At 44.4% G+C, this 24,933-nt stretch overlaps 1 protein-coding gene across 1 annotated transcript in view; it reads left to right on the forward strand.

The window, feature by feature from the left end:
* Positions 1–24,933, forward strand: part of LOC137310536 (piezo-type mechanosensitive ion channel component 2) — a 624,232-nt gene that overhangs the window by 416,701 nt on the left and 182,598 nt on the right. The window contains exons 6-9 of the mRNA XM_067978307.1: positions 7,594–7,801; positions 8,031–8,244; positions 16,648–16,820; positions 23,651–23,760. Of these exons, the coding sequence (XP_067834408.1) occupies positions 7,594–7,801; positions 8,031–8,244; positions 16,648–16,820; positions 23,651–23,760 (705 nt within the window). The remainder of the gene's footprint in view (positions 1–7,593; positions 7,802–8,030; positions 8,245–16,647; positions 16,821–23,650; positions 23,761–24,933) is intronic.

A 24,933-nucleotide genomic window follows, 5' to 3' on the forward strand; every position in this document is an offset into this window, starting at 1 on the left:
GAAAAATGCGAAGTGATACATTTCGGTAGGAAGAACGAGGAGATGCAATGTAAACTAGAGGGCACAATTCTAAAAGGGGTACAGGAGCAGTGAGATCTGGGGATATATGTGCACAAATTGTTGAAGGTAGCAGGGCAGGTTGAGAAAGTGATTAAAAAAGCATACGGGATCCTGGGCTTTATAAATAGAGGCTTGGGGCTCGATTTTAGGGTCGGGTTACCTGCGGGTTTCCAGCGGGGGGGCCCCGAAAATCCCGATCTCCGATCACGTGACCGGATTCAGACGAAATCCCGGCCACTTCCGGGTACCGCACTGACGTGCGGGGCTGCGCGCGAAAGCCCCGCTGGTGGGAATCCCGCAGGCAATTAAAGCCAGCGGGGTTCCACTTGAGAGTGCTTAACTTGCTCGTTGTGGTCAGTTAATGAGCTGAAGCAGCTGTCAAAAGAGGAAGTGTGGGATTTTAGGTTCAAGGCAGTCAGTTTCCCACACTGGGGGAAACAGGACCCTTCAAACCAGGCGTGTTGCAGCCAGCAGCCTGTGGCAGGTGCCAAGGTGCGCTCCACGGGGGAGAGCCCTCACCCACGCAGGAGGCCACCGCGTCACATAGGGCAACCCCTGCCCCCCACCACCCCCCGGCCAAGCCAGAGGACAGACCGACACGAAACCGCAGCCCCAGTCCGAGGACCCACACACCTACCCTGCACAACCCCTCAGACCAACACCTGCCAGTTGGGTGGTGTGTGGACACCCTCGGAGGACGAAGAGCATGACCAGCACCAGCAGCCTCGCAGTCCACGCCGTCCGCCGCAGAGACGTGGATCCCCCCAACACGGTGTGGTTGCACGCCCACCTGCACAGCAGGAGGGAGGGCTACTGCAGAGAGAGACGCGTCGCAGAGGGCACTACCCTCGCCACAGGGTCCACAGACTGAGGCGCAGCTCCCCGGACCTCTCCGAGCAGCAGTGCACAGGGAGGCGCAGATTCGCTCGACATGTAGTCGTGGAGATCTGCAGCCTCTTTCATGCCGAGCTGCTCCTGGCTGGACCCAGCACCAACTGCTTACCTGTCGCTGGCAAAGTCACCACTGTCCTCCACACCTTCTCCTCCGCATCCTTCCAGGGTGCAGCCGGCTACACTGCCGATGTCTCTCAGTCGTCTGCGCGGACGAGCCCTGCAAATACACCTGCACCTACTCTGCAGTAACACGATGGGTGGCATCAGTGGTGGGTCCTCATAGTGATACCCAGGAGCGGGCATTATTGGACACAATGGACAGGATTCGCGGAGACATGGCAGTGGTGGTGTCAATATAATGTGTGCTGTTTGTGGCTCTGAAATTCAATATGGGTAACACCCATGACAAACCCTCAGACACCCTTGTGCACCCCCTTCATGCTGACGAGACGTTTGCCTTACGCTGCCTACTGCACATATGTGATGCATGCCCTGTGGCTGCAGCACAGGTGGTGGCAGGTTGAGTGAGGCTGGCCGTGAGGGAGATGCACGAGAGGGTGAGTATGGGATGGAGCCATGAAATTGTATGAGTATTGGGTCACGTGTTAGTGGCAGGATGAGTACTGGCGAGGTGAGTAGGTGGAGGTAAGATGAGGATGGGGTGTGAGTGGGCATGAAGGGTGATGTGACAGAATAGTGTTGGCGGTGCCGAAGGAGATTTGGGGTGGGGACAGTGTTGTGGCAGACGGAGTGTAGGGGAAAGACTTCGTGTTCTCACTGTGGCTGACCTACTGCGGTCATTGCAGCGCCTCCTGCACTGTATGCAGGTGGGCCATATGTTGGTGGCGCAGGTGACCCCCTCTGCCACCTCGAGCCAGGCCTTCTTGGTGGCAGAGGCAGGCCGCTTCCTCCCGCCCGCCGGGGGGAAGATCTGTGTCCTCCCCCTCCTCCTCACCCCATCTGATGATACCTGGGGTGAGGCATCATTAAACTGGGAGCAGCCTTCCCCCTGGGCTGCTCCATGCTGCAATTTGTCCCATTGGTTGCAGCATCTGTCAGTGGAGGACTGCCCCTTTAACTAGAGAGCCTCCAGCTGACAGATCGTACTGCGCATGCGCAGCCCGACCGACGCGCAGGCCAGCGCCGTGGACCCCGGAGGAGCAGGTAATTGGATCCTATTAGTGGGTTGCCTGCTACGATCGCGTGGGCAACCCACTAATTTCGCCGTTCGCGTTTTCGTCGCTCCCGGAGGACCACCCGCTGGGAACCCGCAGGCCTGCTAAATTCGAGCCCTTGGAGGCATAGAGTACTAAAGTATGGAAGTCATGATGAACCTTTATAAAACACTGGTTCGACCACAACTGGAGTATTTTGTCCAGTTCTGGGCACCGCACTTTAGGAAAGATGTGAAGGCCTTAGAAAGGGTGCATAAGAGATTTACTAGAATGATTCCAGGGATGAGGGACTTTAGTTACGTGGATAGACTGGAGAAGCTGGGGTTGTTCTCCTTGGAACAGAGATGGTTGCAAGGAGATTTGATAGAGGTATTCAAAATCATGAAGGGTCCAGACAGAGTAAATAGAGAGAAACTGTTCCCATTGGCGGAAGGGTCAAGAACCAGAGGACATAGATTTAAGTGATTGGCAAATGAACCAAAGGAGACATGAGGAAAAACCTTTTTACACAGCAAGTGGTTAGGATCTGGAACGCTCTGCCAGAGGGATTGGTGGAGGCAGATTCAATCATGGCCTTCAAAAGGGAACTGGATAAGTACCTGAAAGGAAAAAATTGCAGGGCTATGGGGATAGGGCGGGGGAGTGGGACTAGCTGGATTGCCCTTGCATCGAGCCAGTACGGACTCAATGGGCCGAATGGCCTCCTTCCGTGCTGTAATCTTTCTATGATTCTTTCTATGACAGAACCTTGTGTGTCTTTCGCTGTTGATGTAATTTGCTAAGTCAAGAGACCTGATGAGCAACTTTCCTTTATGATGTAAAAGAAAAAAATCTTGCATTTATATAACACCTTTCACATCCTCAGGACGTTTCAAAGTGCTTCACAATCAGTTAATTACTTTTGAAGTGTAGTCACTGTTGTTTTGTAGGAAAACGCCAAATTGTGCACAGCAAGGCCGCACGAACAGCAATGAGGTAAATGGCCAGATAATCTGTATGGTGATGTTGCTTGAGGGATAAATGTTGGCCAGGCCACTGGAAGAACTCATCTGCTCTTCTCTGAATAGTTCTATGGATTTTTCATATCCACCTGAATAAGTAGACAGAGCCTCAGTTTAACATCTCATCCAAAAGACAGCACCTCCAACAATGCAGCAATCCCTCAGCACTGCACTATAATGTCAATTTAGATTCTGTGCTTAAATTCTGGAAGGGGATAGACACAGCCTACTAACTCAGAGGTGAGAGTGCTACTACTGAGCCATGCTCACACTAAGGTATTAAGCAATCAAAGTACTGAACGGCTGTCAGCACTCATGGAACCAGATCCAGCAGAGTCATCATCTTCAGAAGAAAGAAGAATAGGGGCAAAAAGGTGATGTAAAATTGGGAAGTAAGATCACCAAAGAGCAGACTAATTAGATGCAGATGTGGACGTGGGCAGCTGTGGAGTTATCATGGGAACATTTGTGGAATACCATGCACATGCAGCTCAAGGCGCATTGAAAATCTTACACCTCCAACTAATAGTCCAGGCAAAATTTTACCTCGTGAGTTGGACTATGTTCTCAATGTTTCATTCTGTTGATTGATAGCAGCATGAATTACAAATCTTTCAGCAGTTTGTATCATTGGAATTACATTCCATTTTGATCATAAGTTTCTTAGTTTACAAAAAGGGTTTATGCAAACATGTATCGAGGAGATTTCTTCGGGGGTACTCCTGATCAGCCCCTGTAACTTCGGCAGAAGTTTGGCGGGAACCCTGTTTACACAGAATATGCTGGGTTTCTGCCGGCCTTCCGCCAAAGTTACGGCAGCTGGTCTTGAGAGCCCCATAGGAAATTCCTGGCATATATGTTTACTCTATACAGGGACCTGATGCAAATCTAATACCCCTCAAAAATAGTAGTGTTTGTTCTATATTTTTAACATTTTCATTTTACAGCTGTGTTATGGGTACAATAATTTTAGAAATACAATAATGTTCATTAGGAGCATATTAAAATACGTCCATCCATATTTAGATAGAATTTCCCGTTATAATTTCCATGCATAAAAATGTAAATTGAGTGAAAGTTTCAGCCAAAATACATGCTAATATGAATTTGATTGCTTCAGCTGGATAAGCCTGACAAGCTTAGATTAATTGGCAACATTTATAAGTTTTCTGATGGAAGAGAAGTTAGAAATTAGCTCCCATTTATTACAGTGAGGTAAGAGTGAATGTTGATTGTGATTTCACACAAGTTGGATGGACATGGGTCAGTTTGGCCTGAAATAAATTTCTGAATCAAGAACAGCTTCCAATGGACTGCACTGACATCTTTGAATCTATTTTTGTGCAGTATAAGGGGAAGGGTGTAATAAGTTAATGGTCCTGCTGTTAGTGGAACTACACTTTGAATCAGGTGGCAGTATTGTAAGATCGCTGGGATCGATACCCTGACAAGAATATTCATCAAGGGCAGCAAACGAATCCTTAACCTCTTCACCATAACTCCTTGTCAAGGAAGTGTCTGGGGCTTGCCACCCAGTCTATGCCTCTGGGTTAATGATGACTAAATTTGTCTCTCCGAACCGTTTACACCACCAGTTTGAATTATATTAGCATTTACACTACCAATCTCTCGTCAGGATCCACACGAGCTACTGAGTGACGCAATTAACCATTTTATTGCTAGTTATCAAAGAAGAAGTCATGAACTAATTATGAACATGAACAATTGTTCAGTAATCTTGGAATCATAGTTAGTAGTACTTAAACATTGCGTATACAAATAATTAGTAGATAGGATTAATTGAGAAAATAAATTAGAGGTTACAGTTACATCACAGTAATTTTGCTGTAACTGCATGCTGATTATAAATTTACAGTTGAGATCAGTGTCTGAGATTGATATAGATTGGTGAGATTAATTTAGGACTAGACTCCCTAGCTAGCTGACAAGTTAACAGCACTAGAGAGCCAGTCTATTGATTGAATTCTATATGCATGCAGGTAACAATATTTCCAGACGTAATATGACCTCGTCCTTATGAGAAATGTTTGGAAATTCAGGCATATTTAGTGCAATCAATCCATTGCTAAACCAGATCACTGCATTTTACGATTAGTGTCACACCATGATTCAATTGATTCATTTATACAATTGCTTCAAATGATAATTGAAATTTTAAAATGTATTAGATAAAATAAAATATTGCCATTCGAGTACTTTGGTTGTACTAGTGGATTGCCCATGGAGTTGTTCATGGTAAGTGAGAAGATAGGCTGTTTTGAAAGGATAAGAACATTTTACCGTGTAGAACACAATGCATTATACTTCTGCTAAGATGGAATTGACCTGTCCCTTTAAGACCATAAGGTCTAAATGCTCAAATAGGCACAGTTTGAGGCCAATTACAACAACAACTACAATCTTCACATGCAAGAAGACGTTTCAAAGTGCTTAACATTAGGAGCATGAATGAATGGACGTTTATCAGGAGGAGAAAAGGAAAGAAATGGAGAGGTTGAGGAGGACCAAAGATAAGGTTGTGAACCTTTGGAATTCTCTACCCAAAGGGCTGTGGATGCTCAGTCGTTGCGTATATTCAAAACTGAGATCGATGGATATTTGGACACTAAGGGAATCAAGGGATATGGGGATAGGGCAGGAAAGTGGAGTTGAGGTGGAAGATCAGCCTCACTCATTAGTCCCTTGGTTCCCCACTATTTCCAGTGTGCTTTTTGTGTTTTCTACTGTGAAGACAGATACAAAATATTTGATTAACGTCTCTGCCATTTCTTTAATCCCCATTATAATTTCTCCTGTCTCAGCCTCTAAGGGACCAATGTTTACTTTTGCTACTCTCTTCCTTTTTACATACTTATGGAAGCTCTTACAATCTGTTTTTATATTTCTTGCTAGTTTACTTTCATATTCTATTTTCTCCCTTTTTATCAATTTTTTACACCTGCTCCTATTTCTCATGTCCTTATGTTCTTAAGGTTGAAGAGAAGGCTTTTGAGGATATTTTTAAAAGCATGGAGAGAAGGAACAAGGCTGATGAAATTGGACATGGGGTTCGAGGGAGGAAATGACTCACTTCCTTTAACTTTCTTATAATTTTAAAAAATTGTTTTGCATCTTTAAGAAAGTGTGACATTCCAGATTGTGATGGATGCACACACTTTAAAAACTCTTACATATATGACATTTTGATAAAATACATCTGAATTATCTATTGGATTATTGTTGCTTTATTAGTGGGCAGCACTATATAGTTAGATTGTTTTTAAACAATAAGTAGTGTGCTGATACTGGTGAATCTTGTCCTTCCTTTGTATAATTAATACTGTTCTGAATGTAAGTTCAGGGGTCATTTTTAATCCCCTAACCAATACTGAATATGTTTCTTATGATTGTCTTAAGTCTTTAACCAGTAATTTTTTGCTAATTTCCACTGACACATTTTAAACACAGGAGTAAGACTCAGAGTAACAGTAAAAATAGAAGTAAAGTCCAACCTGCCTTACTTACCTGTTTATTCATATCTACTTTTTCACAAAAAAAACACACTGGAATTTCCTCCAAGCTGCTTGCACTCCACCACCATAACTTCAGCGGAAAGCCACAGAAACCCTGTTCATGCGCATAAGTGGGGTTTCTACCGCACTTCCAGCGAAGTTACTGCGGAAAGTGGGAGCAACTCTGAGGAAGTTCCCGACCCATAGGAAAATATGTGGCTTAGTGACAGAAATCTTTGGAGAACAGATGTGCTTTTAGTGACTGTTTATCCAACAATCCCTGCTTCATTTTCTCTATTGAAGTTTACTCAATAGCAAAAGAAAATCACAAGTATCATTTGATTTAAGTTATGTCAGGTTCCTTTCATAGTTTTAAGCACTGTACTGTTTTATAAATTGGTAATACTGCAGAGTAAAGACAAACCCCCCTCCCTCCCCACCATCAAAAGACGAGTGGATGGGTTCCTTTATAAAGTTTTCTTCTATTTTTCTTGCCTAATCTTCCGAAGACACTCACTCTTGGTTGGGGAATGGTTACATGGACAACAAACACCTTCTGGTACCTCACCCAAGTGGCCATTCTCAATGTATAAACCATGACAGTGATTGTCCACAAGCTGTTCAACAGTGCAAAATATGAGAGCTGAGCCTGATCCTGTCCTGACCCAGCATTCATACTGACAGATGGGCAGTGGATAGCAATCAGGAGTTGGAACGCTGGGTGATTTTACTTTCTGTAAAATCAGAGGCACTGAGGCCAACTGTGGCAGCTGCCATGGCTGAGATCAACTGAGTCAATACAAATCAGGGATCAAACTCGACCTTCCTGCTTGCTACGGTTCAGTTCCACACTAGGTACCAATTGAGTCATTAGGTGATTTTACACTGTGGTTAGAGTCCAGTGAATGGATAAAATTAGAAATAATTGCAGTCGACTTTTTTTTAAAACAGGTTGAAGAAAAGTTTGAAATGGACGATGCATTAATTTATGAGGAGAATTTTGAGGTAGCAGATGTAGTTGAAGAGATGGAAGAAGAGGGAACTAAACAAAACATTCTACGCAGGATCGCAACATACGCATCGCAATTAAAAGAATTTATTGGCAATATTATAACAACCACTGGAAAAGTAGTTGTTACCATTTTACTTGGTTTAACAGGTTTGTACTGTTATAATTCTAATACATTAAATCTTTGTGCCTTCATAAACAATTCATTTCCTTTTCCCCTAAACTCTAATGTTCCACTTTACACATGCAGCGGATATCCATCGTTAGATGTTAGCAGATACTGATTAGGAAACTGTCAACGCTCACTCAGCATCAGTGCTTTTCCCCTCTTTACTCTGAAGTCTTTAATAACTCAATGCTTTATTTTATTTTTCTGCAGGTATAATGCTTCCATCTCTGACCTCAGCAGTGTACTTCTTTGTATTTTTGGGGTTGTGTACATGGTGGTCCTGCGGTAAACAGTTCGATCCGCTGATATTCAGCTGTTTGTGTGTATTAATGGCCATATTCAGTGCAGGACACTTGATTGGACTCTATCTTTACCAGTTGCAGTTCTTGCAGGAACTCGTTCCACCTGGTGACTTCTATGCAAGGTAAGCCGCAACATGTTTTTGCTGTTGGTAACACATCAGTTAATATGTTTTCTTCATCCATAGATTTTAATATTTTATATATATATATATATACACACATACACACAATGTTGATCTTATATAACATTTTAAAAGGTGGGGAAACTTCTTGAGTCCTTTCTGGGACAAAATTAACTTTAGGTTTTTAAATGACAGCCAACACGGATTTGTTAAAGGCAAATTGTTGCCTGACAAACTTGATTTAAGTTCTTTGATGAAATAACGGAGAGGGTTGATGAGGGTAGTGCGGTTGATGTTGTGTGTATGGACTTTCAAAAGATGTTTGATAAAGTACCAAATAATAGACTTGTTAACAAAACTGAAGCCCATGGGATTAAAGGGGCAGTGGCAGCATGGACACGAAATTGGCTAAGTGACAGAAAGCAGAGAGTAGTGGTGAACAGTTATTTTTCAGACTTGAGGGAAGTATACAGTGGTGTTCCTCAGGGGTCGATATTAGGACCACTGCTCTTTTTGATATATATTAATGACCTGGACTTGGGTATAGAGGCTATAATATCAAAGTTTGCAGATGACATGGCACTCGGAAATGTAGTAAACAATGTAGAGGATAGTAAACACTTCAGGAGGACATAGACGGACTGGTGAAATGGGCAGACACGTGGCAGATGAAATTTAACGCAGAGAAATGTGAGGTGATATATTTTGATAGGAAGAATGAGGAGAGGCAATATAAACTAAATGGTACAATTTTAAAGGGGGTGCAGGAACAGAGAGACCTGTGGGTTCGCATACACAAATTCTGCAAGATTTTGATGGGAAGGCTTTTTAAACGCAGAGAAGTGTCTTGAACTATGAGCACAAAACCAGACAACATGAGAATAGAAGTAATAAATGTTAAGCAAGACTTGAGGTTGGAAAAGATTTTGACCCCGCAGAGTAGTGAATATCTGGACTGGGCTCCCAGATAAAACCTTTAATGTTTTGTCAATTGCTGAATACCTGCTGAGGAACAGCACTGAGGGTAATAAGAATAAGTATTGTGAGAAACAGGATGGTTCCGGAAGTGCTGGGACCAGGAAGTTACATCCTCAGGAAGTCAGCCAGCTAAAGATAGATAATATAGGGTGCAAGGTTGTGTAGATATTCTTGAGATCTGCTTGATGTAGGTTCATGGAGAAGCTGCAGAATCTTTCCTTGGGAGATTAAATGGGTTGGGTGGAGTCCATTATAGAACAGATCACACAAGTTTTGTGGAAAATGCAGGCTTGTTTGGCTGAATGGCCTGTTTTATTCCAGTGTTATAGTATTTATGTCATCACAAATGACTTCAAGACTTTAGTCAGTTTCTTTGGCAGCATATTCAGGCCATCCTTTTTCTAATTGCACGGCAACTAGGAACATAGGAACAGGAGTAGGGCATTCAGCCCCTCGAGCCTGTTCCAGCATTCAATTAGATTATGGCTGATCTGACAATGTACTAAGCAAGGGCCAGCCATTGGCCTATTTGGCTGTCTGTGTTTTGAAATGCCTCGTGTGCAGTCAACTATTATATGTGTTGTCATTTTAAACATCACCCTTTTAACTTTCTAGAATTTCACTTGATTCTTTGCATTTTTCATCTTTTCTAATCAGATTCCCACAGGGGGATAAAACAGTCAAAAATGGAGTAATAGCCAAGATATGTGGTCAAACTGCAGAAATAGATAGCTGTTGTTAGGTTATCCTATTGAAGTTTTCTCTTAGTGGAGTTTTACTTATTCAGCACAGATTACTATAGAAAAATTGAAAAAAAGTTTCTTCCCAATTTTCAGCTTTGTTCAGAAGAAACATTAGAGCCTATTTCCTGGTCATCACTGCTGGTTGCACCAGCATGGAACGAGTGCTGGGGAGGTCGGGAAATTGAGCAGAGATTAATCTCGTTAGATCACCTCTCGTTCTGCACCATATTGGGCCTTAAATTAGATCTAAGGAGCTCTGACCAGAAAAGTGTGAGAACTTTCTGATTTGTTCGTAATTTACAAGTAGATTCATATTAGATCAGGTGCAATTTCCTGAGAGTCATGCTGAGAATGTGTTGTGTGCAAAGTTTCCCCAAATAAAATGAGCCCCCGCTCCTTAAATTTAAAAATTTCACCCTCGTATTTAATTCCTTTCATGGTCTCATCCCTATCTATAATTATAAACTCCTCCAGTGCTACATCCCCTCCCCATCCCCCCCCGACAATTTCTCCATTCCTCTGACTGTGGTCTCTTGAGCAGCCCCCATCCATTTGTCCAACATTGGCAGCCATGTCATGAGTTGTCTAGGCTCCACTCTCTGTAATTCCTGCCCTAAACCCCCCCCCTGCCTCCACAACTCCCTCACCTCCTTTAGGACCATCCTTAAAACCCACCTCCTTGACCAAGCTTTTGGTCACTCTCCCAATACCTCCACCTTTGGCTCAGTGTTCCTATTTTTTTCTGATTACGCATCTGTGTAGTGCCTTGGGATGTTTTTCTACGTTAAAAGTGCTGTATAAATGCAAGTTGTTGTTGTAATTTAAATGTTTGCATTAAGCATGGAACAGATTAAAATAGCCATTCCCACAGCCAGGCTTACTCTTCGGTATGAATAAGGTGGTTGTCGAGGACATTCACGGTGTTTAATATCTTACTTGGAAGTTTAAAAAAGTCACATAGGTGGCTTCTAGTAGCTGTTAACTCGAGTGCTGCAAGTTCTATTTACATTTAATATCATTTAGAAGAGATGTGTTCAATCCCACTGCTCATTCAGCCCTATGTTGTAACTTAATTGACAAAACACCAGTGCTTTCAAAAAACAAAGGCGAAATGAATGCGTTTTAGGCAGCAACACTGATAAAGGACTTTTGGAGTAAAATGCTTCAAATAGGCATGATACTTCCAAGTATCCCAGGTCACTGCAGTTACTATTGTTGGGAGCCGAAATCAGCTTCCCCTTGCTGCCAGCTTCTGATAAGTTTCTTCTTTACGACTGATTGCTGGGTGGCTTGATAGTGTTTTAAAAGATTAAGAGGCAGCCATGCCTGTTCCTGCTCCATGGGTTATTGAATAGCCTGGGCACACTAAAGTCAGGTGGGGTGGAACACACACCCCTAACGGAGCCTGCCTGATTTCCACCATTCATTTAAATGAACAGAAAATGGAGCAGGCTTTCTTAAAGGCATGCAATCTTCCCTATTTGATTTTCTTCTATTCATTGCACTCAGGTGGCCCAGTACCCCCAGGCTCATTGAATACAGGAAAGTCTGCCTCATAAATTTTAACAGTGCTTGTTAAATATGAGTATATTAAAGTTTTGCCAGTGTACGTAACCTTAGCTAGAAAAGGGGTTTCTGCAGCAACACCCTGCCATTTTTATTTTTTATGTGATTGGCCCGTATGGCTCCCCTGAGTGAGATTTTCCACTTGATAGTTATTATGCTATGACGTTGTATCTGCTAGGCACTGGGGAGAGAATGGTCATACTCATTTTACTGATCATTTATTTGTTATACATAAGAGGGAAGACACATTCAGCTGCAATTGAACCAAAATCCAAGAGGTGAAAGGCCTGTCTTATAATTCACAGCACCATCTGGTCCTCAAGTATCTATCATTAAACCCCACGACAGACTTGAGTACATAAACTAGGCTAACACTTCAGTACATTACTGAGGGAGTTCTATATTGTCAGAGGTGCCTTCTTTTAGATGAAACATCTAAAACAGAGGCCCCATATGCCTGCTCAGGTGTACATAAAAAGATCCCATGGCACTATTCAAGGAAGTGGAGATGCCGGTGATGGACTGGGGTTGACAATTGTAAACAATTTTACAACACCAAGTTATAGTCCAACAATTTTATTTGAAATTCACAAGCTTTCGGAGGCTTCCTCCTTCCTCAGGTGAATGTTGTGGAAATGTTTCCACAACATTCACCTGAGGAAGGAGGAAGCCTCTGAAAGCTTGTGAATTTCAAATAAAATTGTTGGACTATAACTTGGTGTTGTAAAATTGTTTACTATTCAAAGAAGTTCAGGGAGTTCTCCCGCCGCCTTGCCTTTCTTAACCAACAACACCAAAAACAAATGATTTAGCCATTCATTCATTGGGGGACTTTGCTGTCAATAAATTGGCTATTGCATTTACCTACAAAAACCAGTGACGAACTACAAAACTAATTAATTTGTCGAAAAGCACTTGTATCTTGAGGAGGTAATAAGGTGCTATGTAAATGAAAGATCTTTTCTTTCTATGGGGGTAAATTCGTAACCCCTGAATCCAGGCACGGGGGTCACGGTGTGTGATTAACCTGCGCCCGGTTGTTCCGTGCAGGCAGCACATGAGATTCATGCTGCCTGGTCATTTACCTGATTCCGGTGAGCAGCCAGGCCTGGCTACGCTGTTGAATGCAGCAAGGGGGCCGATATCGCATGAGTGCCTTGCTCCTCTTAAAGGCAGCCTGTACCTCTTAAGGGCAGGCTACACCTCTTACGTGCATGGAGTCTGAACGGAGATCAGACATCGCACATGGAAAGCACAGATGCAGGTCCCATCCCTACGTTTACAAACTGATGAGTTAGGTTAAAACATTGAATAAAGGTTGCACACTACTAAATCCCCCATCCTCCAATCTGCGCACCAGACCTCACCAATCTGCCGATCTGAGTTTGTATCAGGCCTACAAGAGAGTGTGCACCAAGGTTTGCTGCTGATGCAATAGAGGCCTTGGTGTAAGAGGTGGACAGAAGGAGGGCCTATATCTGCAGGGGTCAAGGGGCTCTCCAGACTTATGCTTAAGAGGCAGTAGGGGACGAAGTCAATGCCAGGCGCGTAGCACCATGAACATGGATGCAGTGCAGGAAGAAGTTCAATGCTTTGACATGAGTGATCAAGGTAAGTGAGGCCAGCTGCCAAATGGCATCTCCTACCAACTGCACCACTAGCCTCATCCACTGCTCCACACACTACACCCCCATCACCCACATACCAACAAACTCTTTCCATCAGTACTCAACTCTTCCAAACAGACGCTTCTTCTCACCTTCACATATTACCACTTTTGCAAACTGCACACCCACATCTTAAAGGTCACACACACTGACAGTTATTCAACCATGACAGGCACATCACCCAAACATCCTGCAGGACACTCACCGACACATGTCCCGCTTTCTTGCAGGAGAAGGTGGCACATAACAGGAGGCAGCAAGCGGCAGTGGCATTTAGCCCCTCAAGCCTGTTCCACCTTTCAATGATGTGAAGATGCCGGTGATGGACTGGGGTGGACAAATGTAAGGAATCTTACAACACCAGGTTAAAGTCCAACAGTTTTATTTGAAAATCACAAGCTTTCGGAGCTTACCTCCTTGGTCAGGTCACTCACTCACCTGACCAAGGAGGTAAGCTCCGAAAGCTTGTGATTTTCAAATTAAACTGTTGGACTATAACCTGGTGTTGTAAGATTCCTTACATTTGTCCACCTTTCAGTGAGATCATGGTTGATCTGTGACCTAACTCCATATACCCGCCTTAGCCCCATATCCCTTAATACCCTTAGTTAACAAAAATCTTTCAATCTCAGATTTCAAATTAACAATTGAGCTAGCATCAACTGCCCTTTGCACAAGGGCATTCCAAATTTCTATCACCCTTTGCGTGTAGAAGCATTTCCTAACTTCACTCCTGAAAGTCCTGGCTCTAAATGTTAGGCTATGTCCCCTAGTCGTAGTATTCAAGTATGGGAGACCCCCTAAATCAGGTACAAATGCAACACTAGCCAGAAGCAATAATCCAGCAACTAACCTGTAAATCCTGAATGGTCCCTTTCAATAGTGCTGGTGAGGGGTTCTCGAGGCCATCTACGACATGTTCAGCTATTTGTGGTTAAGGCAATGCGTTGGCTGGAGCGTTGAGTGCCAAAATGGTGTCTATCCCTTTAAATCAGCATTGCACACTGATCTAATGCATATTCTCTTTACCTTGCTGCTGGCGTTTGTTATCTGCACATGTGTAACCCCTTTACCATGATGGTGTCCAATGCAAGTCGTGCGCGCGCATTATGCCATTTTGGGATCTCAGGGCCGCGTAACAACACGGCCCAATTTATAGCCCTATATTCATGAAATATTTCAACAGTATTTAACCCTGTGCACCCAGTAAGTGGCTATCATTGTTTGTTCACATTGTCACTTAAGTTTTCTGATGTTGTGCTGGCAGTGAAGTGCTTTGCTCGTTGTCATCATATATTGGAAGATCATGGGACCATTTCTCACAATTTTTGATCCAGCACCTCTTTGGAAAATTACACCTTTAGTTCTGATTTTGATGTGGTGATAAAAGTTAATGCATATGGAAATATAAGTATACAGTGATTTAAAAATTACTAGCCTCTACTAATTTATGTTTAATTGGGTGAAAATGTTGTTTCAGCCATAGCTTATTCACTTAGGGGGAGAAATTGGATAAGGGCCATTTTTGGGCGTAGGTAGTGTGATGTGCTATTACCCCACACCCAACGACCCCTGCGCAGGCAGGACGCATGTTTCGGCCGCCAGAGGACTCACCTGCAGTCAGCGTTCCATTCCCGGCCTTGCATGTGGAATCAATGCAATTCACACTTTCCACCACCAGGGGGAGGTCAATCTCTTAAAGGGAGGATGTTTCTTAGAAATGTCTTAAAGGTAGCTGGTACCTGTTACTTGCTGAAAATGACACTCTGCTGTCTGCATGGAGTCTGAACAGAGATCAGACATCGCACATGGAAAGCACAGATGCAGGTCCCATTCCTATGTTTACACACTGATGAGATGTTAAAACATTGAATAAAAGTTGCGCACTACTAAATCCCACATCCTCCAATCTGCACGCCAGACCTCACCAATCTGCCGATCTGAGTTGGTACTAGGCCTGCAAGAGTGCATGCACCAAGGTTCTCTGCTGATGCACTAGAGGCATTGGTACAAGAGGTGGACTGAAGGAGGGACATCCTATATCCGCAGGTGAGGGTTGGGGAACAAGAGGCCCTCCAGACAGATATCCAAAAGGCAGTGGGAGGCAGCGGGGGACAAAGTCAATGCCAGACGCACAGCACCACGAACATGGATGAAGTGCAGGAAGAAGTTCAATGCTTTGACATGAGTGGTCAAGGTGAGTGGGGTCAACTGTCAAGTGGCGTCTCCTATCAACTGCACCACTAGCCGCATCCACTGCTCCATGCACTACAGCCCCCATCACCCACCTACCAACAAACTCCTTCCATCAGTACTCAACTCTTCCAACTAGATGCTTCCTCTCACCCTTACACATTACCACTGTTGCAAGCCGCCCAACCACAACTCACAGACCCACACACTGGTAGTTATTCAACCATGACAAGCACATCACCCAGACACATGTCCAGCTTTCTTGCACGAGAAAGTGGTGCATATCAGGAGGCAGCAAGTGGCAGTGGCATTTAGCCCTTGGAGCCTGTTCCACCATTCAATGAGATCATGGTGGACCTGCGACCTAACTCCATATACCTGTCTTAGCCCCATATCCCTTAATACCTTTGGTTCACAGAAATCTATCAATCTCAGAGTTAACATCCACAAGTGAGCTAGTATCAAATACTATCTGCAGAAGAGCGTTCCAAATGTCTCCCACCCTTTGCATGTAGAAGCATTTCCTAACTTCACTCCTGCAGGTCCTGGCTCTAAATGTTAGGCTATGTCCCCTAGTCCTAGTATTCAAGTCTAGGAGACATCCAGAAACAATTACAAATGTCTCGGCAGCCAGAAGCAATAATCCTGTAAATCCTGCATGGTCCCTTTAAATAGTGCTGGTGGGGGGTCCTCCAGGCACTCAAAGATACGTTCAGATGGTCGGGGTTAAGACTGTGCGTTGAGTTGAGCGTTAAGCCCCAAAATGGTGTCTAGCACTTTAAATCAGCGTTGCACACTGATTGAATCCCTACTTTACATGATTCCTGCGTTTGTTATCTGCGCCTGCGCTAACTCCTATACCAAGATGGCACCCGGCACACGTCATGCTGGAACAACGGGCACTACACGGCCCAATTTAACGCCCTTAGTCTTGTAGCATTGCTGCTAAGGAACTCATTATATAACCCTGTTATCTTAAGTGTGAGTCGAACACCAAGACCTGCTAGCTGGAAGCCTGATAAGTTTCACTGGGGTTCATTTGAACTTTTGTGGAGGTGTAAAATGGACATTGTTGGATTGGCTGCTCGTTATACACCCCACTTATTTTACTTTCCGTAGAAGTCTCTTAATTCCGAATAATCTTATTTTCTTTCTTTTTCCCAGCATTGTCAATGAAAGAATGAAAAAGTAATTGTAAAGTCATTATTATTGCAACTTTGACCATAGTAATAAGGATATTGTCTCTCTTTTAACAGATTGTTTGGTGTATCACCAGTGATTCAAACAAACTGCACAACTACATGGAAGATTATAGCCAATCCCGATATGTCTTGGCCCGAACATGTCAATCCCATCATGCTGTTATTACTGTACTACACTTTGGCAACACTCATACGTCTGTGGCTTCAAGAGCCAATTATAAAGGTGGGTAATGTTCAAGATTTTTAAACACTCATTCTTGAGTTATACTTCATCTCATAGTGGCATAAAGATCCAGTGTCCATCCTGAACATCGGACTTCTTTGACCCTACACTACATGTAAGTCTTAATCATCTGATTTAGTAAGTCAGCACGTGCATCACTTCAGCATGTGCATCCCTTACTGTATGACTACATTCTCCATGAATAATAAAGCGTTGTATAAACGCACATTCTTCTTTGATAAAAAAATCTCAAAAGTAAGCTAACCTACTCTTTCATGATGTGGAGATGCCAGTGATGGACTGGGGTGGACAAATGTAAGGAATCTTACAACACCAGGTTATAGTCCAACAGTTTTATTTGAAAATCACAAGCTTTCGGAGGCTTTCTCCTTCGTCAGGTGAGTGTCGAGATTCATTGAAAATTACCGCATATATACCGCAATGCCTGGTGATTACAGATAATGTTTCCAACTGCCCGTTATCAAGGCCATTAAATGAATTGAATGGTTTTCAGACAGAGAAACCTTAGATACCCCAGACAACTGAATATACAAACGGCCAGAACCAAAGAAAGAGAGGGAGAGAGAGAGAGAAACATCCGAAAGGAAGAGAAAGAGAGAGAATGACCAGTTGTATTAAAAACAGATAACTTTTTTTTCCCCTGGTGGGGTTACGTGTAGCGCGACATGAACCCAAGATCCCAGTTGAGGCCGTCCTCATGGGTGCGGAAATTGGCTATCAATTTCTGCTTGACAATTTTGTGTTGTCTTGTGTCTCGAAGGCCGCCTTGGAGAACACTTACCCGAAGATCGGTGGCTGAATGTCCTTGACTGCTGAAGTGTTCCCCGACTGGGAGGGAACCCTCCTGTCTGGCGATTGTTGCGCGGTGTCCGTTCATCCGTTGTCGCAGTGTCTACATGGTCTCGCCAATGTACCATGCTCCAGGGCATCCTTTCCTGCAACGTATGAGGTAGACAACGTTGGCCGAGTCACAGGAGTATGAACCATGTACCTGGTGGGTGGTGTCCTCTCGTGTGATGGTGGTATCTGTGTCGATGATCTGACATGTCTTGCAGAGGTTGCCGTGGCAGGCTTGTGTGGTGTCGTGGACGCTGTTCTCCTGAAAGCTGGGTAATTTGCTGCGAACGATGGTCTGTTTGAGTTTGGGTGGCTGTTTGAAGGCGAGTAGTGGAGGCGTGGGGATGGCCTTAGCGAGGTGTTCGTCGTCATCGATGACATGTTGAAGGCTGCGGAGAACATGGCACAGTTTATCCGCTCCGGGGAAGTACTGGACGACGAAGGGTACTCTGTTGGTTGCGTCCCGTGTTTGTCTTCTGAGGAGGTCTATGCGATTTTTCGCTGTGGCCCGTCGGAACTGTCGATCGACGAGTCCAGCGTCATATCCCGTTCTTACGAGGGCGTCTTTCAGCGTCTGTAGGTGTCCATCGCGTTCCTCCTCGTCTGAGCAGATCCTGTGTATATGCAGGGCCTGTCCATAGGAGATGGCCTCTTTGACGTGGTTAGGGTGGGAGCTGGAAAAGTGGAGCATCGTGAGGTTGTCCGTGGGCTTGCGGTAGAGTGAGGTGCTGAGGTGCCCGTCTTTGATGGAGAGTCGTGTGTCCAAGAAAGAAACTGATTCTGAGGAGTAGTCCATGGTGAGTTTGATGGTGGGATGGAACTTGTTGATGTTATCGTGTAGTCTCTTCAGTGATTCTTCGCCGTGGGTCCATAGGAAGAAAATGTCGTCGATGTACCTGGTGTATAGCGTTGGTTGGAGGTCCTGTGCAGTGAAGAAGTCGTGCTCGAACTTGTGCATGAAAATGTTGGCGTATTGGGGTGCGAATTTGGTCCCCATGGCTGTTCCGTGTGTTTGGGTAAAGAACTGGTTGTCGAAGGTGAAGACATTGTGATCCAGGATGAAACGGATGAGTTGTAGGATGGCGTCTGGAGATTGGCTGTTGTTGGTGTTGAGTACTGAGGCTGTTGCAGCGATGCCGTCATCGTGGGGGATACTGGTGTAGAGTGCCGAGACGTCCATCGTGGTGAGAAGTGTTCCTGGTTCAACTGGTCCGTGGGTGCTGAGTTTTTGTAGGAAGTCTGTAGTGTCGTGACAGAAGCTGGGGGTTCCCTGTACGATGGGTTTCAGGATGCCCTCGACGTATCCAGAGAGGTTCTCACACAGGGTTCCATTGCCTGATACGATAGGACATCCGGGTGTGTTGGCTTTGTGTATCTTTGGGAGGCAGTAGAAGTCTCCCACGCGGGGAGTACGTGGGATGAGAGTGCGTAGGATGCTTCGAAGGTCTGGATTGAAGGTCTTGATCAGTTTGTTGAGCTGGTGGGTGTGTTCTTTGGTCGGATCTGCGGGTAACCGTCTGTAGTGTTCCTGGTTGTCCAGTTGTCAGTATGCTTCTTTGCAGTCCGTTCTGTTCACCCTGTTCTCATATACCTTCAACCCATTTTCCTTCATTTACCAATCCAATTCAATCTTGAACAATGATATGGTTTCTACCTCAACCACCAACCCAGGAAGTGTAATGCATAACCTCACAACTCTGTGAAGGTTTCTCCTGCCCTCAGTTCGAAATCTCTTACACAGGATCTGCTCAGACGAGGAGGAACGCGATGGACGCTAAAAGACGCCCTCATAAGAACGGGATATGACGCTCGACTCGTCGATCGACAGTTCCGACGGGCCACAGCGAAAAATCGCATAGACCTCCTCAGAAGACAAACACGGGACGCAACCAACAGAGTACCCTTCGTCGTCCAGTACTTCCCCGGAGCGGAGAAACTGTGCCATGTTCTCCGCAGCCTTCAACATGTCATCGATGACGACGAACACCTCGCTAAGGCCATCCCCACGCCTCCACTACTCGCCTTCAAACGGCCACCCAACCTCAAACAGACCATCGTTCACAGCAAATTACCCAGCTTTCAGGAGAACAGCGTCCACGACACCACACAAGCCTGCCACAGCAACCTCTGCAAGACATGTCAGATCATCGACACAGATACCACCATCACACGAGAGGACACCACCCACCAGGTACATGGTTCATACTCCTGTGACTCGGCCAACGTTGTCTACCTCATACGTTGCAGGAAAGGATGCCCTGGAGCATGGTACATTGGCGAGACCATGTAGACACTGCGACAACGGATGAACGGACACCGCGCAACAATCGCCAGACAGGAGGGTTCCCTCCCAGTCGGGGAACACTTCAGCAGTCAAGGACATTCAGCCACCGATCTTCGGGTAAGCGTTCTCCAAGGCGGCCTTCGAGACACAAGACAACACAAAATCGTCGAGCAGAAATTGATAGCCAAGTTCCGCACCCATGAGGACGGCCTCAACCGGGATCTTGGGTTCATGTCGCGCTACACGTAACCCCACCAGGGGAAAAAAAAGTTATCTGTTTTTAATACAACTGGTCATTCTCTCTCTTTCTCTTCCTTTCGGATGTTTCTCTCTCTCTCTCCCCCTCTCTTTCTTTGGTTCTGGCCGTTTGTATATTCAGTTGTCTGGGGTATCAATTCATTTAATGGCCTTGATAACGGGCAGTTGGAAAGATTATCTGTAATCACCAGGCATTGTTCTATGACTATATATGCGGTAATTTTCAATGAATCTCGACACTCACCTGACGAAGGAGAAAGCCTCCGAAAGCTTGTGATTTTCAAATAAAACTGTTGGACTATAACCTGGTGTTGTAAGATTCCTTGCATTTCTACTCTTTCATAGTATCATTGTTGGTAGAGCACAGGAGGAGGTCATTTGGCCCATTGTGCCTGTGCTGGCTCTTTGAAAGAACTATCCATTTCGTCCCATTCCCCTGCTCTTTCCCCATAGCCCTGTACATTTTCTTCCTTCAAGTATTTATCCAATTCCCTTTAAAAGTTGTTATTGAATCTGCTTCCACCACCCTTTCAGGCTGTGCATTCCAGATCGTTACAACTCACTGTGTTAAAAAAAAATGTTTCCTTACGTCGCCTCTGGCTTTTTTGCCAATCACCTTAAATCTGTGTCCTCTGATTACTGACCCTTCTGCCACTGGGAACGGTTTCTCCTTATTTACTCTGTTATTTACTTGGAACACCGCTATCAAATCTCCCCTTAACCTTCTCTGTTCTAAGGAGAACAACCCCAGCTTCTCCAGTCTCTCCATGTAACTGAAGTCCCTCATCCCTGGTACCATTCTAGTAAATCTCTTCTGCACCCTCTCTCAGACCTTGACATCCTTTCTAAAGTGCGGTGGCCAGAATTGAACACAATACTCCAGCTGAAGCCGAATCAGTGTTTTATAAAGGTTTAGCATAACTTCCTTGCTTTTGTACTCTATGCCTCTATTAATAAAGCCCAGGATCCCTCTGTTCCTGCACCCCCTATAAAATTGTACCATTTAGTTCATATTGTCTCTCCTCATTCTTACTACCAAATTGCATCACCTCATTTTTCTCTGCATTAAATTTCATTTGCCATATGTCTACACATTTCGCTAGGCTGTCTATATCCTCCTGTCCCAAACCCCTTCCATATCAACACCTGTGTCACCAATAAGGTATTGGTGAGACCGCACCTGGAATACTGCATACAGTTTTGTTGTCCATACTTAAGAAAAGACATACTTGCTCTCGAGGCAGTACAAAGAAGGTTCACTCGGTTAATCCCGGGGATGAGGGGGTGGACATATGAGGAGAGGTTGAGTAGATTGGGACTCTACTCATTGGCGTTCAGAAGAATGAGAGGCGATCTTATTGAAACATATAAGATTGTGAAGGGGCTTGATCGGGTGGATGCGGTAAGGATGTTCCCAAGGATGGGTGAAACTAGAACTAGGGGGCATAATCTTAGAATAAGGGGCTGCTCTTTCAAAACTGAGATGAGGAGAAACTTCTTCACTCAGAGGGTAGTAGGTCTGTGGAATTTGCTGCCCCAGGAAGCTGTGGAAGCTACATCATTAAATAAATTTAAAACAGAAATAGACAGTTTCCTTGAAGTAAAGGGAATTAGGGGTTACGGGGAGCGGGCAGGAAATTGGACATGAATTTAGATTTGAGGTTAGGATCAGATCAGCCATGATCTTATTGAATGGCGGAGCAGGCTCGAGGGGCCGATTGGCCTACTCCTGCTCCTATTTCTTATGTTCTTATTCCTCTGGTTCCCATGTGCTCTATGAATCACCCAGTGCCATATCCTCACTGACGTTATCTCAATTTCCCAAGGTGAACGTATTTGAGCTGGTGCATGGAGGTGACACAGGTGTTGATATGGAAGGGGTTGGGACAGAAAAACATGGGACAGGATCTTGCTCCAGGGACTCTTGTGTGACCTTTTCCTCAACCTCCTCTTCCTCAACATCATCAAAAAATGCTTGTGCTGCTTCATGGCACAAACGTCATTACCACATGCATTTAGGTGGATTGCTTTTACCCCGATAATTCTGATACATTCTGTCATTAGTGCAATGTCATCATAGTCCGTCATAAAATGGTGGAGTAGGTGGCAAGCTTGGAAACACCTGGGCCTAGAAATTCGACCCTGGATCGACTGTTTTACGGGTGCTAAGGGCCTTCTAAGCCTTCAATATGGTGGGCAGGAAGCACATGCTCAATGTCAACTAGAAGTACGCCACCTGCCATATTGATATGGACAAATAAGGGGCCTAACGCTTATTTGAGGCCCCCAGTGCAAGAACGGTTTGCCCTGAGGCAGCTGGTGCCGGCGCCACTCAGGAAAACCAGGTCTACATGCGGCCTAACAAGAGGTCCTTAGAGCGACCGCCGCAGGCCGCCACCAAAAAATGTAAGAAATGATAGACCTTTGGCTCTTTTTGTGAAGACTTACGGTAATGCCAAAACAATGCAAGCTTTTCCCCCAGAGCAGGAAGTGCACGTACAGTTTAAGATGCTGCATCGGCACATTTAAAGCTCTGCCCAGGAAATTGTGCCACCTCCCCCCCAGCAATCCCCCCCTCTCCCCCCGCACCCCCCCCCCGCAACCCCCCCCTCCCCGCAACCCCCCCCCCCCCCCCCTCCCCACCAACCCCCCCCCCCACAGCCCCGGCACCCCCGGCACCTGCACTCCTATAACATGATGCAAATCATGCTGGAAGGACACCTGCCATATATAAATGAGGGATCCTTCGAAAACTGGACAGGTGCCCACTGTGCACTGGGGCACGAAACACGCCACACAAAATGCCCTTGAATTACAGATCCAGTCTTCCGAACTGTTCAGAAAGTCTGACCACTCAACTGTCCACTTCATAATTTAAATTATTGTCATTGACTTATACCCATTGCTGTTATTTGTAAACTGAGTTCGGTGGTTAATGGTGTAGCCTTCGGATGAGTATTCCTCGTGGTACATTTGGCTGTTTTAAACTTGATATACACAGTAGTGAGAATTATGGAAGTAGTAACTTTACAAGGCTTTTTACTTTCAAAAGCTTTGAACACTTGTTTGTATTACAATGCCGAGGGTAGGCTCAACAAAAACACAATTGCAGTCATTATTTGGGCACTTATTTGTGAAATAATGCCATATAACAGATAAGTTCAACAAAAGATGGACCCAGGTCATGATCTATTCTAGAAATTCCAGTTTTGACTCAGATTCTTCTCTGGGGTGCCTTGATCTGAGGCCACCCTGTGGTCATTAGCTGAAGGAAGGAGAGAAAAATACTGACCAAGCATGTCTTCTGACAAGCTAATGAAGGAGCAGAGGCAGTGACGTATGTTATGATACATGTGGGCTTAACTGTGGCCAGAATGTACATCTGTATAATTTGCAAAATTATGTTTTTTTTTCACCTTTACAGAATATGGAAGAAGAGGAAAATTGTGAGAGAGAGGAACCATTTAGAAGTAATTCACCAGTTACTGCAGAAGTGAGACGTAATATGTGGTATTCAGCGCACTATGCAACTGATGAGAGAAGGGTAAAATGCCTTTTTAAAACACTTGTTCAGATTAAAATCTTCAAATACAATCTCAGAACTGTGGGGTAGTTCATCAGAATTATTTAACAGGAAACTAATTCCATGAGTGACGTTTTTTATTTGGTTAAGTATTTGAAGTATTTATACAGGGCAGCATAGTTCATCTGAAAGCAGCCAATTACTATTCCTTTGTATTGCATGAAGTAATATGAGTACCATATTGAATTATCATCCAAAAGGTACAACTATACTACTTAGGTCATCAAATGCTCAGTGGAACCACCATTGGTGGCCAGAGATATCCAAATTGAGTTCTTGACAGATCAGAACTTTGTTAAATGTGTTCAGTGACCATTTCTCCCATATAAGTCAAAGCTGTTGTTCTGAATGCAGGAAAATATTGTTTAATTGTAAGTCTTTTGAGACAATGTGCTAATCTTGTACTTCCTGTTGTAACTGCTGGTTCATGTGTAATGAGCTGAATCCTAAGTGTATTTGTAAGAATTTGAGTATGTGTACATCTTTGAACACTAGGAATATATTTTCCAGAGTGGTTGTGTGAATAATATCAGATGAATATGGACCAATGAGAGGACATTTTTTAAAAAATTGAATGGGAAACTTTCCGTACCGGGAACTCAGTCTAAATAATGGATTTGATAGCAAGTGAACCTCCTTCAGCTAGATGTGCTCTTATTAGCCCCATCCAGCTGGGGCAAGAGCAGGCCTCAAAGAAACTATAAATCATCTTAGAAGAAATCATAAATTTTGATTTTTAAAGAGTCGTACAGTACCTTTGAGATTCCTGCTTAATTTATGTTGCATCATTACATAGAATTACATAGAACGTACAGCACAGAAACAGGCCATTCAGCCCAACTGGTCTGAGCCGGTGTTTATGCTCCACATGAGCCTCCTCCCACCTCACGTCATCTAACCCTATCAGCATATCCTTCTATTCTTTTCTCCCTCATGTACTTATCTAGCTTCCCCTTAAATCTATGCTAGTCGCCTCAACTACTCCTTGTGGCAGCGAGTTCCACATTATTACCCTCCTCGGGTAAAGAAGTTTCTCCTGAATTCCCTATTGGATTCATTGGTGACGATCTTATATTTATGGCCCTTAGGTTTGGTCTCCCCCACAAATGGAAACATCTTCTCTATGTCTTCGCT

This window comes from Heptranchias perlo, chromosome 3 (genome assembly GCF_035084215.1).
Source record: "Heptranchias perlo isolate sHepPer1 chromosome 3, sHepPer1.hap1, whole genome shotgun sequence".
Lineage (NCBI taxonomy): Eukaryota > Metazoa > Chordata > Chondrichthyes > Hexanchiformes > Hexanchidae > Heptranchias > Heptranchias perlo.